General features: G+C 32.4%; 1 protein-coding gene across 1 annotated transcript; it reads left to right on the top strand.

Annotated features, from left to right (window-relative positions):
* Positions 1–12,874: 12,874 nt before the first annotated feature.
* Positions 12,875–15,974, top strand: LOC108329323 (DELLA protein 1). The gene has a single exon (XM_017563489.2). The coding sequence runs from the start codon at positions 13,849–13,851 to the stop codon at positions 15,625–15,627; it is 1,779 nt and encodes a 592-aa protein (XP_017418978.1). The 5' UTR covers positions 12,875–13,848; the 3' UTR covers positions 15,628–15,974.
* The last annotated feature ends 7,579 nt before the right edge of the window (positions 15,975–23,553 follow it).

Here is a 23,553-nt window from a genome sequence, read left to right as displayed (position 1 = left end):
GTTTTGAACCCCGGACGTGGTTACTTTCGGAGAAGTTGTGTATCGAATGTTGTAACTAGGAGTAGGCTTGGTTCCTGTCATATATTTCTCTTCATACAGTTTAGCTAATGCTACTGCTCGTAATAGGTGTGTTGGAGTCAAGGCAATCACATCTCTTCTAATATCAACATTTAAACCACTCATAAAGCAATTTAAAATAGCTTCCTCGGTTAAACCCTCACAACGATTTGCAAGCGACATAAATTTCATATAGTAATCTGATACCGAGCCTTGCTGTTGGAGCTTAAATAATTCTGCCATTGGACAATCAAAGGGAGAGGGTCCAAATTGAGATTCCAGAGCACGTTTCAACGCTGTCCAGGTTGTGACCACTTCAATCTTTTGCAACATTTGGAACCATGGCACCACGTCGTTCTCAAAATGCATAGAAGCTATTTCAACCCACTCAGCATCAGGTGTGTTGTGGTAGTTGAAGAATTTATCTGCTTTAAAAATCCATTCTAAAACTGGGGTGGAGCCATCGAAGTGCGGAAAACCCAGAGAAATGTCTTTTACCGGGTTCGTAGAATGTAGCGGATGAACTCTGACTGTGGAATTTGAGTTCGAAGGACTTCCAAATGTCTGAGTGGAATTTTGCAATAGTTGTTGTAAGACGAGTTTGATTTCATCCATCGTTGAGTCTTGATTTCGATTTCTCTCATCTATCGTGCTCTGCAACTTTTCCACCGTTGCTGTTAGACGACGCAAATCATCGGTCGTTGTGCGGATCTCGGTTTGGAGCTCTTTCAATCTTGTGTTCTCAGCCATGGAAGTCAATGAAAGCACCAATGTAACAGTGCTAAATGAGGTATGTATAAAAATCGAACAGAGCAATGGAATTTTATTGAGAAATAAAGCTGTCTCAATATAAGTAATACGTGGCTAACAATGAAAATGACAAATGCAGAAAATAAAACTGTATGAGTCACAGCTGAACCATGATGTATTCCATTCCTGTAAAAGAATAAAGGAAAGGAACTTAGAGAATTATCCACACTGAAATCAGAGAAGAAGAATCTGGAGAAAAATGATTGCAGAAAGAGAGACCATACCACCGACTGCTATTCCTGAATGAAATCCCTCCATTTAGTATTTCCTCTCCTCTCACGTGTCCCTCTACGCATTCCCATACCTTCATCTTTGTTTGACACGTGGCCACTAGGTGTAACCGTTTCTCCCCCCTTAACACTGTCATGCTTTATGCGCGTGACACACTTCTTTCAGATATCTTATATATTCTAAAAGGACTAATAGCCACTTACACATTTCCAATTTTAATTACCTTTTTTTATCCTTGTTTTTCTTCTTGTATATTTATTAATTTGCTTAATTTTTCCTTTAACTTGCAGTTGGCGTTGTTCCCTTATTTATACAAATGTATTTGGAAAACAATGTCTAGGATATGTAACCAAACTTTAAAAATTCCCAACTTCCCAAATTGAAAAACAAGACAAGTTATCAATTATCTTCAATATTTTCCTTGAGAAAGAAACTAATCTTGAATATTTTTGTGAAATACTAAGAAAAACAAATAATACTTTTTACATACATAAATTTTTCACATCCATCTAGAATTATTTTTTCATTTTTTTAAAAAAATAAAAAATATATAACTATTTTATCATTCTAATAAATGTTAAATAAATATATATCATTTTACTATTATTGTAATAAAAATGTCATCTGGTGTTTTGTTGATTGTGTGAAATGGTGCACTAAATAAGTAGATTAATTGAGTGGACCCAACATGCAGACAGAAAGGCCTCATGATTGAATTTGATCCAGTATAGTCATATTTCAGTGGAATTAAAATAGGGTTTGTTATATCTTCACCAAACCTTTGTCATCCAGATTTAATTTTCATGTTCAAATTATGTACTGAAATTTGGTACAACGCCAAATGTCCAACTAATATACAAGATACAAGATTAACACAGAAGATACAAGATTCTGTTTATTTGAATTTATTATCAATTAAAGACTTAAATATTTCCATGGAAAAAGTACTCTTTTTGTGATTTTTATATATAGAAAAATTGTATATTTTTTCCTACTTCTACACCTACTTAAAATAATTTTATTTTAGCATAATAATGGCATATAGTAGAATATATGAGCCACATACTAGATGTTGCGTAAAGAAAGGGAAAAAAGAGAGTGAAATATACTTGTTATTATTAGGAAAAGGAAAAAGTAAAATGATTATGTGAATGTAACTTCGGTTGAAACCCTACACATAAACTTTATATGGACATGATTAGGAGAAGGGACCCGAACATGTCCAAAATCACATGGAAAGACATGCATGTGGGGATTGTTTGGGATAGGCAATGACTTCCCCTAAAAAAGTTGACATCCATCATTCAATTTTCCCTTTGTTTACAGTGTAAAGTTGCTTCAACAATAGTGGCACAATCTGCATAACCTTACTTATTTTGGGACCAAAAAATCACACACTGCATATTCTTGTTTCATTTTCAATGTTCTACATATGTCTTCCTACTGCCACAACCTTACACCCCAAACCTTAAACATTCATAATCACTTCTTACTTCTCACTCAAAACTTTTCATTACCAGTTACACCTATCATTCATCTCAACTCAAACTCACACAAAAATATCACACAGGTATTTTTTGAAGAGTGAGTTACAGTCTCTAATATTTTTTCACGGACACAGTAACATATTATACGAATATTTGCTTAAACTATTACTTTTATCGTTGACACGAGTTATGAGGAAGTATTTTATTCTAAGATATGCAATGAGTTACTGATAGAAGTGTATTTTGCCAAAAGAATATAATATAGACTCCTCTAGTTTGTTTAGAGTAAAACTCTAAGATGCTTTAACCTCTAATCTCAAAACAAAAAAGGATAATTGATTGGTTGGACTTTTCCTTTATTGTCCTAATTAATCCCACTGCTTCTCTACAGAGGGATGGTAAATGGATTCCAACCCTATTCAGTTAATCTCTTTGTTACCTTAATTTTGGTGGTTGTAGTAAAATTTTCTTGATTTGAAGTTAATTATGAAAATGTGATGAGAAGAGGAAAAGTAGCAATGAAGGTAAGATTTGTGTGGCACAGTGAGGGGCAAGGATAGTCATAGATGTTTTTGTGTAGTTGAATTGGTTTGATGTTTCCAATAATGTATGATGTTTGTGTGCAGATAGGAAACTTAAATTGACACACTCATATTTCACAACACCAGTCTGCGAGAAAGGGAATTGCACCTAACTCATTCACTGCCTAATCAGACCCCACTTCTGTGATCTTCAAAATCATCACCATGTGACTTCTCTCTGGTCAGGTTGTGCTGTGATACCCCTCTTAAATTATTTCCCCAGCTTCTCTCTCTCTCTCTCTCTAGAGTACATGTAATCAAAAGAAGTGCTTCACATGTTTTTTAAATTGGTGTAAATGATCAGATTAATGGTGGAAAAAAATAAAACATAATAATTAAAACACCATTAGAGGATGAGGAAGCAAGAACTAAAAGGAAAAAGGGTTGGGTCAATGGTTGAGATTTGTGATTAGAAAAATGTTACACGTCCATTGGAAAACCATATATGTGTGTGTGCCATATGTTTGTTTAGGTCTTAAATTATTTTCAAAGTGATCTCATGGAATGGGGCAATGTGGGTTGTTTATGCATTCAATAATTATTCTAAAATAATAATCCCAATAATGTAGAGGGTGATTATCAGTGGAGCTTAGATTAAGACATGCCATTATTTAACTCTTGATCACTTGGTAGAATGTATCTTGTTTCTATAATTTTGCTGCCGGCGCAAACTATTAAGCGACAGCAACCTAAGCCTTAGCAATTATGTTCATTAATTTACTCTTTTCTCGATCTGATTTAACCATTTAATATGCACTTCATGCACTGAGATTGGAGCTTAATTATATAAATATTCCATTTCAAAATTCATTCTGGTGTTGGTTTAACGTAAAGGTACAACACAGTATCACCAGGATTTGGAACTTTATCAGCAACCAAAGGAATCTCGTGGAGTTGTATTTCAACGAGGAGAAATTGCACAGCTAGGATGAAATGACAAACACCAATAAATAAATAAATAAATGAAGCACCACATGTATGTGTAAGTGCCACGAAAAAACCATATTCCATTTATTATTCCTGTGCCTATTCTTGTTAGATGTCGATTCTTAGAGTATTTGGATGAAATTATGAGAATACAAGTTAGAAGAGGAAAAAAAAGTGATTCAAAAAGGCTGAAGAAAATGGAAAATTAAGAATTTAAGATGACCCTTGACATGATGCACGAGTTGTGTTCAACCAATTTATGAGAGGATAGTGACCATCTTACTTACCATCTTAGCTAGAAACCACTGGTTGCTATTATTGTATTATTATACTTCATACGTAGTATTTGATCATCATGGTTGTTGTTTTTTTATTGCAGATATCATTCATTAATTATAATATACCTCTGAGTTCTAACTCTGATTCGACCCTCAACCGGCCAATTCATTTTAAAATTAGGTCAAATTATTTTTATATCTTCAATTGGGGTTGGTCGAAATTTTAAGATTTATTCTTATATATAGTAAATAGTTACAGTATATACTGCTTTATTTTCTTTTTTAAATCAATGGATTTTTATTTTTATTTATTTTTGTGGTTTTCAGAGTTTATTTTTTTATTTAAAATAAATGAAATAATTGTCAAGAACGACGGAGACGGAAAAACTTACTCATTGAAAAGATTAAGAGATAGAGGACGATATTAAATAACACAGATTATGTATTCTAAAGCACCTTTTCTGCCTGAGGCAACATATTTAGCTGATTATGATGGGAAAAATAAAATACAAGAAATGACTAGATTCCCATTTCACTGGATTTGATATGTCAACTTTCAAGAAAGTAAGAACAAATCACTATCCAATTGAAAAGACTCGTACAATTTTCTTTTTGAAATTTATGTTTATTGCTCTCTTTGTTTATCAATACTGGCTGGTAAAATTATTTGCTACCTTCCTTATACAAATCATGCAATCACTTTCATGGTGATCATCAAAAATACTGTTCGACTTCAATTTCAAATACGGGTCTATATTTTGATGATCGAAAATCGACATTTGTGAGTGCAGGTTGATTTTGATTTCGTGTTCATTACTTGATTTGTTTAGTTTAAATCATCTTATCGTTTCCAAATTTTATCCTGATTTTTGTATTTTTATAATAATCATTTTGTGTTTGAATGTGGTATAACATAAGAAAAATTCTATGTAAAAACAATAAATTCATGATTATGATTTGCGACATACTCATACAAAGTAAGAAAGAAAGGTTACTTGTTAAAAAGGGAAATTTTGAGGAAACGTTTTGTCGAATAAAGCGATATAATACAAATTATACATTATTTTTTTCCTTGTTCACATTTACCACTTGTTCGCACGAATAGATTTATCAATTTCGCTGAATTAGAACGATGAATATTGAGTTTTGTTCGTGTTCCAATGCAATGACCTGAAAGTGATTGGAAATACAGATTTTGCAGAATACCATCAAAATTCCATCTCACCAAAACGGCGAAAATTTCTAAGGATAAATGACATCTTACTATTACGTAATAATTAATAATATATATATATATATATATATATATAATATGATAATAATAATAATATAATTTTAAATACAGGAATAAAATGATAATTTTATGTTTTAATTTATTAAAAAAACATTTATTATATGAAGTCAAATCATTGATAAACTTTCATAAATTTCATTCACAAATCTATTTACTTTTATATTTAAATCCTTTAAAAAAAATAATTAAACTTTATCCATTCAAATACACCTAAATTTACTTAAATTCCTTGTACTCATCCATCCTCAAATTCATCCTTTCAAAAGAATACATACTTAAAGAATTATTATTTCACTAGACGAATTCGCAATACTCTATGCTATTCACTTCAAATAATTTGTGTAATATTGAAAATTTAGAATTCCAAGGAAGAGGATCGAAGTGCATAGTTTATGTGTAATTACCAATTAACCTTACATCATTCATGATAATTCACAAAAGACTCATATTTTTGTTTTTAGCATGCGGTGTGTGCCATCACTGTACATGCTATGAAAAAGAGGAAGTAGCATGCTTCTATAGTTAAAATTTTATTTTTTATGTTATTTGACCATTTTTTAAATTAATATATCATAGGATTTTTTAAATATCAACATTACACCTATTATTACTTTTATTTAGAAACTAATCATCAACATCTTCATCTAAATTAATTATTATTTAAACATTTTTATTTTATATTACTTTTAACTAAAATAACAAATATATAGCCTTCTAATTTTTGTCTATTATAATTATTTTTTATATGTCACATCCATAAAATCTTTTATAAACTTTTTTTTAAAATCCATTCTCTTTCACCTCCTAACTTCTCAAAATAAACAACATCACAAAGCTTTTTCTATTATCACGAATCCTTCCATTTACTTTTCCAAATTCATCCCGATGTAAACAATATATAAATATAAAACAAATATCAAATCAACTTTATGTAACAAAGGAAAAATCATTTCCTGCAAATTTGAGTTTTATTTAAATAGAAAACAATAAACATGGTCAAATATTTAATTTTTTTTTCATCCAAAAAAAAAATATTTTCATATTTCTATTAACCTATCTTGCTTTTGTATCGTTAAATTGTTGTATTGAGAAAAAAAATTAGAAAGAAATGTCACTTGATAATTGGAGTTGAGATTATTTCAATCCTTACTAATTAGTAGGTAGTAGGTGGTTTGTTAAGTGAGATATTGTTAGTTCAGGGATTAATAGTTTGGATAATTTAAATGGATATTAGTGAAATTTTAAAAGTTTATTAAGAAAAGTTAATGCTTACATTTATATAATGAGTTAATTGTTTAAATGTGGTAATATGGATGTTGGATTAGATTTGTGCTATACATATAGACTAAATTTATCTTAATAAGTTGAATGAAATAGTGTTATTTAACTATTTCTTTGTGATACGAGTTGTGTGTGTAACACATATGACGCTTTTATGAGTATGTGATCCAAACCTTTCTTTCGTAGTGCTCCAAACCGTTCAGGTGTACCTTTCAAAGACAATCTGACGCTCAAGTAAGTGATTAATCCAATCGGGAGTCACATCAAAGTCTTAAATTTGTAATAAATGTAATTACTTACTTTCTTACCTTTGACCTTATTTGTAGATTCTGAGATCAACATAAAATCAATGAAACCTTAATCACAATCCAATCATGACTTATCTCCTAGTAAGTAACGGTAATCTTGATTAGAAGTGATGTTTAGGAATGATTATTACTGGAGGTCATCCGTTCAGTCGCCCTTCTTCCATGATCATTCCACTAGTACGCGAGTTATCTGAATCACATGACGTGTGGTGGCAGACATCAACCTATTCGACCGGTCGTCCCTTCCTGATGGTCTCATTTGATTGGTCCTATTGTATGGCCAAACAATACACATATGTATACTAAATTTAGTTTAATGAGTTGAATGAGATAATGTTGTTTAACTATTACTTTGTGAGAGGAGTTAAATAAGATAATATTACTTCGTGAGACAAGTTGAGTGAAAGTTTATTGAAAAAAAATTGTTATTGATATAAAATAATATAATTAATTCTTCAATTGAATCATATTATTTGTTTTTTTTAATTATTTCTTTTTATATTTTTGCTTACCTTTTACCATTTTTTCATTGTTATCATTTTGCATTTGAGTTTAGTAATCATCTTGCAAGAAGTTGTATGTTAATTTCAACAATAATATAACATGCTTGAGGATACGTGTAGATAAATATAATATCATATTATATATATATATATATATATATATATATATATATATATATATATATATATATTTTATATTTATTTTTGTGTAGGTAAATATATAACATATATGACTATAATATATATATATATATATATATATATATATATATAATATGAATATCTTATGAGTATGTGATCCTAGATGTTTAAATAAGGAACAACATGTTAATTATATTAGCTTATTAAGTAAAATTTTATGTATACAAGATGGAGTTTCCAAATGTCCCAATATTTATATACAATATACTCTGATGATAAAAAAAAGTAAAATCAATATTTGAGTTTACAATAATACTGATATGTAGATTAAAACACTAATTAAATAGACTTTTAAAGTTTATGTATCTAGCTTTAATCAATATGCGAATGAATTACCTTGTCATGGTGACAAGTTAGTCTTAATAAGATATGATTAATATGACAAGACTTTTGATGTTACGGTACCAAGTTTCTTATATACGGATTAACTAATAACTTAATAATAATTCAAATTAATGTTTCTCACATTACGTATCAGTTCTTCTCAATATGCTTACTAAAAAAACCCAACATAACTTTTTAATTTTATTTGATCGTAACCTCAACTATAACAATTATTTTTAAAATATTATATAAAATTCTCGATTTCAACAAAATTATTGTAGACATCACAAAAGTTTACAGCGCCTTATAACCATAATGTGTTCCAAACATGTTACATCAACCTAATCACCTAAAATAAAAGTCAAACAACTATCCTATCATCATTTAATAATAGACTTTGATTAAAGAAAAAAAAATAAAGCTAAGAACAAATAAAATTGAATTTTGAGAAAAAGAGATCAAGTTAGTTGCAGAAATATTTGAAAACAGAACAAATTTATAAAAAATAATAAACAAAGAATATAGTGATGAAAAAATTACATATAAATATTACATAATCAAACCAGTTTATGATATGACAATTCACCAAATCCCTATATCATCAACTATATCCGATGAAAAAATTAACAAACGAAAAAAAAAAACTGTTTAACAATTAAAGCTATGATTTAAAAATTTTAGGAAAAAACGTGTTAAAGCCAATAATTTTAGAAGCGTTGACCGCATCAGTGTTTCACTTAATAACAGTGACAGTATTTTATATCTCTTAAAAAAAGTGTGTATATTGTATAAATTATTAAAAGAAATAAAAAAAAAGAAATAAAAGAAAAAAGGAAATTGCATTGTTCCAGGAGTGTACGGTGCAGTATATATAATAGGCAGCGGCATTTTAAAGGCAGCCGTACTTGGAAAACCTAAAACCATTAAGTTTGATTCGTTTTGCTAGGATGTGGTGAGCAGAAACAATTAATAGCGTAATAGTAATATTAATAGAACATTAATTTCCGAGTTAATTGCCTAGGGTGCTCCTGCATCTACCTGTCACACCACATTAACACAAACATACTACTAAAATCCTTACCAGAAAAGGTATCTGGTTTAACAGTTTGATGATAGAAGGTTTGATAAGAGAGAGAGAGAGAGAGAGATATTGGTGATTATAGAAACGTATGAAGAAATGAAGAAATGTGTGAAGACTGGAGCGTTGACTGTGTCGGCAATCCCTCACTCTCTATCACTCACGAGTTTTGTGATGATGGAAAAATGAAGGTCCACTTGCCATGCCACGATGCCGCAACACAAACACAAACACAAACAGGATAAGGCATTCGCATTTACGGCTTTCGTGTGGGGCTGTCGAGTTTGATTTCTACACAATGTGCGTGTTTCATAACTTAGAAAGAAAATGGGAGCAGAAAAACTATGCAAACAAAACGCCACAAACTTTCAATTCTCTTCTCTGCATTAAAGAAACTATACAATGCAATGTTTCTCACTTTTTTTTGGGAGTGGGGGACAACCTTTCAATATTATCACGCGTACTCCTTTAACCATCTCAGAGGGTTTCCCTCAATTTCCATTACTTCATTCTCGCTAGGGGGCTCTTTCTAACTCTCACACAGGGACCAATATTTTACCATACTTTTTACTTTCTTTTCATCTTCTATTATTCCAACTAGTTTTAAGCAGTATTAGTTAAGCTGGTAATGTAAATATGATTATACAATTTCAAAAAAATTAAAAGAATTATGCAATTTGATAATTAATGTTCACGGTAAAGACTCTGACGATATTAATATCTCCGTGTGTGATACTTGAGAATAGTTTACTTTTTATTCGAGGATTAATGTTAGGGGTATTAGTCAAACTTAATGATGTGGGTTCCGTTGTACATGAAAAAAATATATAAAAAGCTGATCGTATGGCTCGAAGAACAATGTAATTTTGTACAACAAAATGTTTATATTGATTATTTTTGTGCGTGATCCCGTGGTATTTAAAAACATTTTACTCTCGATTGATCAAAATTCGTGTGAACTAGTATTAGTAAATTAAGTGACAAAGGTATTTCTCGATTATGATATAGTTTTAGAATTGAGGTACTCTATTCACGTAGCATTAATGCAACTAAAATATCACATCTACACTTATATATATAATAGGTGAATTCTTTTTTTTTCCTACATTAGTTTTTTTTAATTTTATTCTTTAAATCAATATTTTTAAATTAAAAAATATTTTGTGAATTTTACTTTTTAAATAACTGTCAAAACTGTCTATAAAATAAAATAAAAACATTCATATTTGATTTTTTGATTTCATAATGATAAAAATAATAATTTTGTTATTTTTTTATTATCATAAAGATAACACCGCCTAAGTGTGTTTTTTTACTCGTTGTTATTACGACATTTAAATTATTCTTAATAATATCAAAGAAGTATTTTTACCAATAAAAACAGTGAATCTATATAATAAACAAGAAATATTTATATAAACATAATGCCTAAACATTAGGATAAGAGGGATAATGAGAAAAACAGAAAAAACATATGAAGTACTCATATGTCTCCATATATATTGACTATAACAATATTTAAGAAAAGAAATAGAAATAATATTGTACTAACTAACTGTATTTGTGATTTATAAGATATATGATATTCTAAATTTTTATTGTACTAACTAACTGTATTGTCCTCTCATCCGCTTCATAAAGACAACTGTTTATCTTTCTTTGTAATAATGGGAAATATAATCTATTTATTTATTTATTTATCTTTTTAAGGAAAAATTAAATATGAAAATTTATAGTATAAAATATTTGGTCGGAATCTATTTTTAACAGCCACAGACACGAACGAAGTCGGTATTTTAAGTTTTAAGTATTAAATAAATATAGAAATAGCAAGAAATAGAAAATTTGATGAGTAATTTTATTTGATTTAAAGCGCTAAAACTGGTTAATTCCCTGTTACAAAAACCAAGTAAAAAGTGTACCGTTGACCAAACTCAACCAAACATCTTATTCAATTACAGTGAATAGTATAACTTTACATTGACTTTAGTTCCTCCGGAAGGGGTTATTATTCAGTAAAGTAGACCTTTAGTACTTTGGAGAAAAAGAAATTAAAATGATTATACGTTGAGTAGACCTTGGAGTTTTATCAATAATTAAATATAAATTTTTTTAATTGAGGAAAGAGCTGAGTGATGAAAAATAGAAAAAAAGAAAATGATATTTGTGAAATTGTGATGAAAGGGATTAAAAAATGGTTTAATTATGAACAGTGGATGAGAGTGATTGGAAGCGGATTGTACAAGGGGAGTTTAATGATAACAGATCTCAACTGTCAAATGTATGTATGTACATTATATTGAAGATTGTTTTGGATAAGCTGGTGGTACTTAGGGTTAAGGTTAATTCCGGAAAAAACGATGATGGAGATTAATTGGAAGGGATGGTTTAAAAATGTAAAGAGAGTGAGTGAGGGTGGTGGTGGTGCAGGAAGAGGGACCACGGGGACAAGAGAATCTGGGAAACGTGGCAGAATCACATGGCCATGGCCTCTCCCCTTTCATATATCACTGACCACACCACCTGTCACTGCCCCTTCTCCCCCCTCCCCTCCCCCTTTCCTTTCCATCTTTCTCTTCCCAATTATCACATTTTCATTTTTCATTATTAATTTCTCCATATGCATTATTATTATTATTATTATTATTATTATTATTATTATTATTATTATTATTATTAACAACTGTTTCCACCGAGTTTTGAGCTCATGTAAAACCACTAAGCCAAAGAAAATCAAAAAGAGAAAGCCGTTCCAGTTCGTGTTCGCCTCCTAACGTCACCGTCGGAATGATGAGGACGCGCCCTTTTCATAGTTTAGTCAAACGGGACCGCAGCAACGCCGTTTCATCCAGAAGGACCTTCTTCACATTAATATATGCATGAATTTTGACCAGTTTTTATGCCTTTTTCTTCCACTTTTTTAACTCTATATTTCATATTTTCGCCAAAGTATGTAAAACTATAACGATTTGTGAATTTAATAAAAAAAAGGCCTATGATTAAAATGATTTTGTTAAGATTTTAGCTTACAAAAATGGGAAGATGATATCACTGTTACAAGGGACTTGCTTAGCTGGCATCCCGTTTCTCTCGGCAGAGGGAGAAAGAGAGAGAAGAAGAAGTAGGAGTAATGCTTTGTTTTTGGACGGTGGGTCCCACGTTGGATGGTCCTAAAATCGATGTTGACGTCTGAATCCCCGTCCTCGTTGATCTTCTCTCAGCACAGACCCTCTTTCAGTGGGCCCGAGATGCAACTCATCTGTTCTCACCTTCATCGTCGCTCACGTGTGCCGTGGAAACACGCGCCTACGGAAACTGGGCACGTGGCCCAGTGCGGTCTCTGGTTCAGTGTTGTTTGGCGTGGAACTGGGGCGCGTGGAGACCAAAGTTGACCTGTCCCCTTGATCTCTCCTTCATGTGCGTCGTGAGAAGTTATTCCCAACTCGAACATACGGAAGCCGACCACACATACTTCCCATAGGCCACTCCACACAGAAATACCACCCTTGCTTTTTCCTCTTTTTTTATTTAGTTTTTATTATTTAAATACGAGAGTGGAGGGTTGAAATAAAAAGAAGCAGTTCCTCTTCTTGCATTATTTGATCTTAAGAAGATATTTATATATGGCAATATATGCAGGGATTTCAGAATTATGATTCGTCAAATTTGGTAGGAGGGTTTTGATAGATAGATATATTTAGTTTGGAAAATAAGAGAGGAGGAAGTGTGAGTAAAGAGAAAAAAACTTTATTAAAGTAAAGGAGGTATGATACTAAAATAGAAAGGCTAGGTGAAGGAAGAGGATAGTTTAGGATGGGTGAATAAATGCTAAAGGTGGAATAATGTCATTAGATTTATGAAAGTAAAAAAATGGTGGATTAGTATGTGATAGATGATGAGAAGATGGAATGATTTGGGTAAATAGTTTGATCCGTGAGTTATTTACTGGGCGCGTGAAGGAGGAAGGTAGAAAGGTGGAGCCCAGGATGATTCTCGGTCCCCAAGGCTCTCAATCGATGAAGCGTACGGGCACCTGATTTTCTAGTGTATGGTGTCTGGGGTATGCACGAGCTGTACACTATCATGGGCATCTTTCTTGGCATTGCGGTGCTGCCACGGCTCTTTGATGCCTTTTACCTATTTCTTTCCCTTCCTCTAAATACCAAAACGCACACACCCCCACTTCAACTAAATTAAACCACTCCCAAATATCACACTCACCATCTAAACTTTTTCTCAATATCAATCAAAATCAAAAATAAAAAAACAATTCATTCCATTATTATGGCTTCCATTCTCCCTTATCTTTCCCAATTTCCACCCTTCTCTCTCTCCCTTTCCACCTCTCTCACTTCAAGCTCCTCAGCCCCCTTTTCCTATGACCCCATTCCATTTCCAAATCACCAATCCTAATTCCAATTCCAATTCCACTCCCACTCCCACTCCCATTCCTTCAATTTTTCCTATCACCCTTCCCCCCACTTCCTCATGAAGAGGAATTTCCGAGACAACTGCGCCGGAGGAGCTGTCAAGGGTGAGTGCTCCTCAATGCCCAACGGCAAGGCCAAGATGTGGGAGGAAGACCGCCACCAGCAGGGAGGAGGGATGGATGAGTTGCTCGCGGCGTTGGGCTACAAGGTTCGTGCTTCCGACATGGCAGACGTCGCACAGAAGCTTGAGCAGTTGGAGATGGTCATGGGGAGTGCCCAGGAAGAGGGAATTTCCCACCTCGCTTCCGACACCGTTCACTATGACCCTACGGATCTCCATTCATGGGTCCAAAGCATGTTGGCCGAACTCAACCCCGAACCCACCAACACCATCCTCGATCCCTCCTCCTTCTTGATCGAAAACCCCTCCCACTCTTCCTCCATCCTCACCTCCAACTCACGCGTTTTCAACGACGACTCCGAATATGACCTCAGAGCCATTCCTGGAATAGCCGCATACCCTCCTCAAAACACCACAAACAACAACCCCACTGTTCACACCACCACTGCCACAACCACCACCACTAGCACCAAAGCCGTGGAAGAAATCGAAACGACCACCAACAAGCGCCTCAAGGCTTCCCCAATTGAATCCTCAGAGTCCGCTTCGGAGCCCACGCGCCCTGTAGTCCTCGTTGACTCGCAGGAAGCCGGCGTGCGTTTGGTCCACACTCTCATGGCGTGCGCGGAGGCCGTCCAGCAGGAGAATCTGAAGCTGGCGGACGCACTGGTAAAGCACGTTGGCATACTGGCTTCGTCTCAAGCCGGCGCCATGAGGAAAGTGGCGTCGTACTTCGCCCAGGCCCTGGCGCGTCGAATCTACGGCATCTTCCCGGAGGAAACCCTCGATTCCTCCTTCTCCGACCTTCTCCACATGCACTTCTACGAGTCCTGCCCCTATCTGAAGTTCGCACACTTCACCGCCAACCAGGCCATTCTCGAGGCCTTCACCACCGCTGGGAGAGTCCACGTCATCGATTTCGGCCTCAAACAGGGGATGCAGTGGCCCGCCCTCATGCAGGCCCTCGCATTGCGCCCTGGCGGTCCCCCAACTTTCCGCCTAACCGGAATCGGCCCCCCGCAGCCCGACAACACTGACGCGCTGCAGCAAGTGGGCTGGAAGTTGGCCCAGTTAGCCCACACCATCGGCGTCCAGTTCGAATTCCGCGGATTCGTCTGCAGCAGCCTTGCAGATCTCGACCCAAACATGCTAGAGATCCGTCCCGGAGAAGCCGTGGCTGTCAACTCCGTCTTCGAGCTCCATCGCATGCTGGCCCGACCCGGATCCGTCGACAAGGTCATGGACACAGTGAAAAAGCTCAACCCCAAAATCGTAACCATCGTGGAGCAAGAAGCGAACCACAACGGACCGGTTTTCTTGGACCGGTTCACTGAAGCCTTGCATTACTACTCGAGTCTCTTTGACTCGCTGGAGGGTTCTTCCTCCTCCAACGGGTTGGGTTCGCCGAATCAGGATCTGTTGATGTCGGAGTTGTACCTTGGGAAACAGATATGCAACGTGGTGGCCTATGAAGGCGTGGAGCGCGTGGAGCGTCACGAGACTCTGAGTCAGTGGAGGGGAAGAATGAGTTCGGCCGGGTTCGACCCGGTTCATCTCGGGTCTAACGCGTTTAAGCAAGCTAGTATGTTGCTGGCTCTATTCGCAGGCGGTGATGGGTACAGAGTGGAGGAGAATAACGGCTGCCTCATGCTTGGGTGGCACACTAGGCCACTCATCGCCACCTCCGCATGGAAGCTTCCCGCGCCCGAGTCCTAGTGGGTTCACTCGCTGGGTTACCCGAGTTAACCAGCTGGACTGTACACTGTAGATTAATTGGATCGTAGATGATGACGACGACGATGATCGTGGTAAATCGGTAAAAATGGTTTGATTGAACTTGTTGGAGTGAGTCAGTGACCGAGTCAGGCAGCGAGGCAGAAGGAGGATAAATAAAGTGAGAGGAAAAAAAAAGCTAAAAGAAAAGATAAAAAAAGAAAGACTGTAATTTGTAATTGTACTCCTAATTACCGTTTCTCTTTTAGTGTTTTGATTTTCCTTTCTCTATATTATTATTATTATATTATTATTATTACTATTATATAATTTGTTTAATTCTTCTTAAATTGGATGTGTTTTTCTTGGTTTTTAAATTTTTATGTTGCTATGTGAGATTAATTTACTATAATAGTAACTCGTTCAGTGAGTCCAGTGCATTTTAGAGGAAGTGAATCTGGTAAGGAAATTTACTGTCTTAGCTTTTGTTGTTTGGGTTTTTAACAAATATGTAATTTTATTGATGTCAACTTATTTTAACAACTTTTTTCTTCTCATTAATAAAATTCTTTCTAGTATTTGGATGTTTTTGTGATTTTAATTTCTTAAAATAAGTTTTATGAATGTGATTATTGTTGGTAATGAGAGATGAAACTGATGTTATTCTGAAAACGAAAGGGATGTGACGGACTATTCCTTGGAACATTTAATTTAGAAGAGAAATAATTTTTCTTTTGATTTTTCCTTGTTGAGCACATGATAAGATCATATGATTCAAAGATTTTCAGAAAAAAACTTTCTGCCAACCAGAAAAGGAGAAGGGAATTGACATCCATTGAATCTGGAAACAAGGTTTTACTTAACTGGAATTGTGAAAAGCAAATTTGCACGCCACATTGGTGAGTCAAATGATTACCCAGATCAAATGCTTTCATTAAAAGTAACGGAGGTAATGTAAAATTATCACACTTTATTCATTTTTCCTTCTCAACTATCTCTTCCGTCAACTTGTTCATTTTTACTCCATTTCATACTTGTTATTATCCATTATCATGTTTCAAGATGAGGTTAAACTTTTAGGTTGGTATTCATCCACACCACACAAGTCAAGACATATTTAGTGATATTTAATAACCAGGTTAAACATGTGGATCGATACTAATGGAAACATATTTAGTACACAACATTCAACCTCCAATTATTACTTAACCATCACCTTGAAATCATAGATCTGCCTAATATTGTTCCGATCAAATGTAATTTCTCTAGAAAGATGTTTCATATGTAAAATGTTCGTATTTTTTATATACTTATCTTATATTTATTACAATGACTTCCATTTTCTCTGACGCCAGAAACTTGTGTCATTTATTTGAATTTTATCCATTAAAAATATTTATCCATTTCATGTAATTATAAGTGACTTAGTGGTCATACTAACTTTTATGTTGTGTAGGATGTGTTGAAAATCTTCTTGTTTGTTTTTCAATAAGAACATGATAACCTTCCACCTTCGTTCTGGTTTTCCCATTTCTTATGATAAACTCACGGCAATAGATTATTATGCATGCTATCATTCAACGAAACAAATGTTGTTTAGAAAACTTTTGTTCATACTTTTGTGAATGATAGAAAAATTGGGTAGAGATACGTTTTTAAATACAACTTTTTACACATGAAAAATCCATTTGCAAAGGTAACCAATTTCATATGAAAGTTTATTGTTCTTTTTCAGAGTATAATGTTTGTAAAATGGATTGCAACTTTCACCATATACATTGGTACATATTGTCAAAATCTATATAAAAATGTATACAATTTTGAGAATGTCAAATGTTCTCAATGGACAGAGACTCTAGTGATCACTTATAAACTCTTTTATGGTACTCAGTTCAGTTCTCAGTCTCCAATGGTGAGTACCTGCAATAAATATTTTAATTCTTTATTAATTTTAAGTTAAATGGACTTTTTTTATCCTAGTATTGTGATGATTTTATTTTAATTTTATCTCATTCTACTTTAAATACTCTCAATTTCGTTTAATTTTTTTATAAAAATTAGTATAATCAATTATTCCGTCAAATTGATGACAATGGTGTTACAACAATGACACAGTTTATCGGGAGCAATAAATGTAACTTTATCACCATAAAATTAATGAGAAGGATTTCATTAGTTCATTTAAAAAAAAAATCAAATTAAGAACATTTAAAATAGTTGACAAAATTAAAGAAAAATTATGATAATAACGAGATAAGAAGCCTAAGTAATCAAATATTGAAATTTATGTAGAAAAATAATAATAAAAATACTAAAGTAGTTCCTAATGTTGAAGTGGAAAATCAATTGGAAAAACTAATGTTAATTATGAATAAATTATTATAAAATTGAGTTTCGTAAAAGATAAAGAAAACTAACTAACAACCGATGAGTTAAATCGATCATCAACGCTATTCAAGAATAATCTCAATCAAATAGAAAGAAATGCTGGAAATAACAGTGGAAGATAATTGAGACATAAGGAAAAGATATTTTTGGATAGCTGTAAATAAATAATTTCTTGAATGTACCAGTTTGATTTATTCTGTATTCTTGCTAGAGCCTAATACGATGTGTCGCTTTGATTCACAATTGCTTCGCTTTCTGTTTAGTTTATTCTTCATCATCTTATTATTATTTAAACAACATGTTTGAGTTTACCAAAAGAAAAAAAAAAACGATTAAAGTGTGGTTAGCATGTGGTACATGAACATCTATTTAATCATTGCCATGGTGCATGATTAACTTTTCGAAGATTGAGATCAACTTATGTAAAAGTAACTCGTTAAAAAAGAATTGCTGTTATTCGGTCTATAGATATTTTTTTTCTTTTAAAACTATTTCCCATGGGAACCAACTTCTTAACTTTACAACATTAATATGATACTTTATTTTTCTCATCTTTCTCGTCTCTAAAGTTGTAAGATATATTACACATTAACTTCTCATTAAGAATTTGGAAAAAAATATATCTAATTTTTATTATTATAAAATTTTAGATTAAAGTTCATGATAGTTTTTAAGTAATTTATTTTAAATTTCATTATTATTAAATCTTGCAAGTAAATTTTGTAGAAAGAAAAACCATGATTTATGATTATACATTTATGCATATAAACCATCCCAATATTTTGTGAAGATTTGGTCCCCATATTCTTTGTATTGGTTATCCCTTCTCAGATTCCTACCACCTCATTTTGCAAAAAGGTGTCAACGCTAGGTGGCGCAGGATCACATGCTAAACCACATCGTAGGGGCCATCCCATAATTAAGGGATATTTCGGAAAAATATATATATAAATAAATAAATATTTCTAGGATTATTCTTACAGAATTGTTCTTTCAACAATTTACAACTTTTTATTTCATTTCATTTCCTCATGCTAAATTATTACACTATGCATCTTCCATGCATAAGGACAGCCAAAAGATTTCCACTTTAATATAGCTTTATTTGTTCACTCAAATCACTATCAGCTTAATATGGTAGGTCACGATTGGGTTGAAGATGAAGTCTGGTTTTGGGTAACTCCAAGCTAAAACACATATAATATAAATATCTCAAAAATCTATTTTCAATCTAAAATTATAGGATTTATTCTAATTATAAGTGCCTTGTTATGATCTAATTTAAGTGGTATTGGATCATCGCTTCTTTATAATTATTCACCATCATTACATATGACACATATATTAAATATCATTAACTATCGTCTTAAAAAATTTAAACACATGTTACCAAAATTGGTTAGAGCTTTATGAGAAACAGTGCTCCATGACCTTCTAATCTTCCTATTAATTAGGATGTATGTGCTCTTTATAGTAATATAAGACTTAAGTTCTTAAATTTAATTATAATTAGAATGGATAACGTTATCTTACTCGAGAATGTAACCTAATTTGTATTATGCTCAAGATAGAGAAAGTTTTTTTTTTTCCTTTTTCACGAAATAAGACTTCTTCTAAATATGTATATATTTAGTTAATAAAAGTTCATCATTTAGACTATTTAAAAAGTATTTTAGTTTATATATAAGTTTATTTAAGTAAAATGTAAGCAATCATTTTATTGATATTTACGTAACATTTTTATAATATATACAGTGATCATATAACTTTTAGTACTAAAAGAGTTATCTCGCGTAATCAGTCAGATATATTCGACTAGTACAAAATCTATGGTCTCTTTAGATATTTATTATAGAATAATCGTAAAAGGTCATATAAGACATATAAAATCTTAGAAGAAATCATATGTGCAACTCGTATATAGAGTAACCATACTATTTGTTCCTTACATTAGTTATTTTACTTCTCATATCTTATTGTTTATATTGTGTTAAGTTTTTTCAAATTGACTTATTAGTCAATTAGCTGATTTAATAATAAATTTGGCTTACATAAAAACTTAACTAGACGTAAGCTTTTATGCAGGAAATCGTGCGTTGTCATGATTTCATAAAAGTTATGTTAAACCAAAATAAAAGTTTGAAATTTTAACAGTGAAGAACTTGATTTAAAAAAAAAAAAATTATACCTAGAAAATAGTTTGACCCAACATAAGCCTAACCACAATTTGATTATGACGAACAAAGCATTGAGGGAGTGGCTGATAATATTTTAGAAGTATATATTATTATAATTATTATCAATATAATAAAATCACAAGAAGGATCCATTTCATATTGCAAAATATATATTTGCTAGAATTGAAGGAAAGTGTAAGAAAAATTACCAAAGTGCAGGGCACACTATGATAGCGAACAGTAGGTACCATTCATTGCAAATTGAAATCCTCAGTTTACCTTTGTGTGAAAAAGGTACAGTCCGAGACAAAAGTTAAACATCGACGCTAATAATTTAATGTAACAACCAATCGCAATTTGTTACAGTAATACAAAATTTTGCTTTTTAAACATTTGCCAAATTCACTCGCCATGAAAAACTTCAAAGTTTTGGCGACGGAACTGATGCATAATTAGTTGAAGTGGTGTATACCTAATTTCCTTGAATTTTGGGTTATGTTAATGAGATTTTAATACATGAAAGTTGACGAGCGTGGGTTTATGACGTAACTACTTTTTTTGCGAGATAATTATTAGTATTATGCAGAACTAAGCTGATGGTGGTGGTTCAATGAAATGAGAGATTTGAACACCACTCCAAGATGTCGTTGTTGTAGCTTTTGTAAAAGTAAAAAAAAAAAATGTTTGGTTTATGAAAGATTGAAAGAACATACCACCTACACTCTCATAATTTGATTATGGCACATCTTCTTTAGCTATTTTTTCTTATCTCTATCATCATCATTTAATTTGTGTGTAAGAGAAGTGAGGGTTGTTGCCATGAAGCAAGGGTATTGATAGTGATTGACATTAAGAAGAGGGAAGGTTGGTCGATGTTTATCCTATAGCCTATATTATTTAATCACACTTAACTTTTACATCTAGCTAGAGGACACCTAATCTAATAAACCTTTAAAGTTTAAACCAAACTTCTATTCTATTTCCTCCACAACTTTCTTTTCTTGCTAATTCTAACACTCTATTTCGATAAACATATTTAACAAAACGTTTAATGCCACGAAGACTTTACGTTAACTACAAACATTGTCAAAGAGAATGATAATATTATGCAAAAGTGGTGAATTATTTGAGCTTAAGAGCAATGTTGGAATATTTGAAACTCGTGCCTTGAGGAATGTGTTAAAACTAGAAAGAAAAGTATGATGTAGTGTGTGTTTAGTAGGTTTGCATAAAAAATGATTGTTCTTTTTCTATGATTTGTTTTGTTCCTCTAAATGGTACTATATGTAGGAGGGAGTGGCTTATAATGAGTACCCTTTATTGGTTCTATGCGATAATTGTACTTGTGTTTATGGGGATATATAGAAACTAACAACCTAGTAAAGGGAAAAAACTATATTAAAGGAGAGCATGCATCCCAATCAACATTAATGATACAATGCAATCTTTGTCAACTACATTCGAGGTTGGTTTCAACTCCCTTTCCCATTCTAAGCTAAGCCAGAATAAAAGCACTGGTGGATGCCCTTAATAATCATATCAACAAAACATTTCCTTGTCAAAATTATTGCTTACACGAACAAGCAACGCAAGATTTTATTCTCTAAATCTTCAATTCAAAGTACTTGTACCAAACTCAATTTATGTTTCTCCTCTCATTACATTTTGACCACGCATCTAAATCCTTAAAAACCGATCATCTTTTCTTATTTCGTTCTATTAAATCTATCTACAGTTTAATTTATCCTTACTACCTCGATTAGTTTAAAATACAACTAAATATCTTCATGGGAAAAAAAAATATTCAATACTAACTTACGTGTTTGATAATTATTAGTCTTGCTCCTGTTAGAATCAAAGTAGAGAGTAAAATATTAAAAGAAAAATAGTCATCACGTGATGTGAATTATATATGTATTGGTGAATCGATGTTAATTTGTAGGATGTTTTGAAGATAAGTATGAATGGATGTGGTCCATAGAGTTATGTAGGTAGCAGAGGTGTATGTTAAGAGTGGTGGTGGTGGATAAAGATTATAGGAGGAAGAAAGTAAAATGATGATTAATGATATAATTAATGGTGTTGTTAAGTGAAAAGCAGAATAATAGAAGGTAAGCAAAGCAATATTGACCTTAGGGTCACAATCAAAGAAAACAAATTTTATGGTGTAGGGTTATTGAAATGGACTAGGGGTTCAGTTTCATCATCCAGCACTAGTTTTTTCTACCCTGGAAAAAACATGAGGGCCCTCCAACCATGAAAAAGGTTTTTTTGCATCCCCCACTTTCAAGTGCACAACACCCTTTTCCAACCAACCACTTCTTAGTTTTCCCCTTTTCCTATGAGTACCAGTAAATCACTCATATTCTCCTCTGTTCCACTCAAAAAGCTTCTCTTTTAAATCAATAATATATCAAAAAGCAAACAAGAACTTAAGCCTTTTGCTTTCATGGCCAATTGTCAAGCTCATACACCTCTTCCCCCACCCACATAACTTTTCCATCATCCAATTAATCTTCTTTTTTTACGACTCAACAAACCAAACCCCAATAATATTACATCTTCTTTTTCCTTCACTTTTATAAATTATATATTTTTATAATACACATTTTTATTTCAGTCCAGTAACATTCTTATACTTAAAAAAAGTTTTATTTTTAAATCTTAATTTGGTTACCCATTTAAATATTTATCTTTGAGCAATTTTTTTCTTTCAAAAAGTATTACTTTAATATTATTTTTTTAATAATCATTGTCCTACAATTTTAAATGTATTTGCATTTCAAGTTTTATTAGACAATGTAGTATAACTTTTATAAATATAACGTGATTAAATAACATAAATGTGTACATTATATAGATGTGAATTTATTAAATTTGGAAATACTTGTATATAAATTATCTTTATTTTAATTTATTGTAGACTCATACACACTACTGTAACGGAGAGATATAATTACGGTTCTTTTCATTCTTATATTACGGTTGTTGAATTATAGTATAATAAGACATAGTAAAAAACATATAATTATAGATTATGATTGACAACTTTAATCAAGTAAAAAAGATATAATCAAGTATATACTACGGTTCTATCAGATAACTGTAGTATAAAACTATTTACAAATATTGGTATAGGCTACAGTTTTATATATAACCGTAGCCTATAATATTTTTCAGGATTAGAAAAAGACATATATTAGTTATAATTTTAGATAAAATTGTAACCTATACAACTAATAAAAAAATTTAAAAATAAAAATCAAGGAGAATAAGATAGATAACCATAGCCTAAAAGCCTTGGTAAAAAAAAAACAAGTATAGGCTATGATTTTTGATAAAATCGTAGCCTATACTTGTCTAT

This window comes from Vigna angularis, chromosome 2, assembly GCF_016808095.1.
Source record: "Vigna angularis cultivar LongXiaoDou No.4 chromosome 2, ASM1680809v1, whole genome shotgun sequence".
Taxonomy (NCBI): Eukaryota; Viridiplantae; Streptophyta; class Magnoliopsida; order Fabales; family Fabaceae; genus Vigna; species Vigna angularis.
This window is presented reverse-complemented; position numbering and strand designations above follow the sequence as displayed.

What these genes read in the sequence shown, in the direction of transcription:
- LOC108329323 (XM_017563489.2), top strand. Translation starts at nt 13,849, where the DNA reads ATGAAGAGGAATTTCCGAGACAACTGCGCCGGAGGAGCTGTCAAGGGT.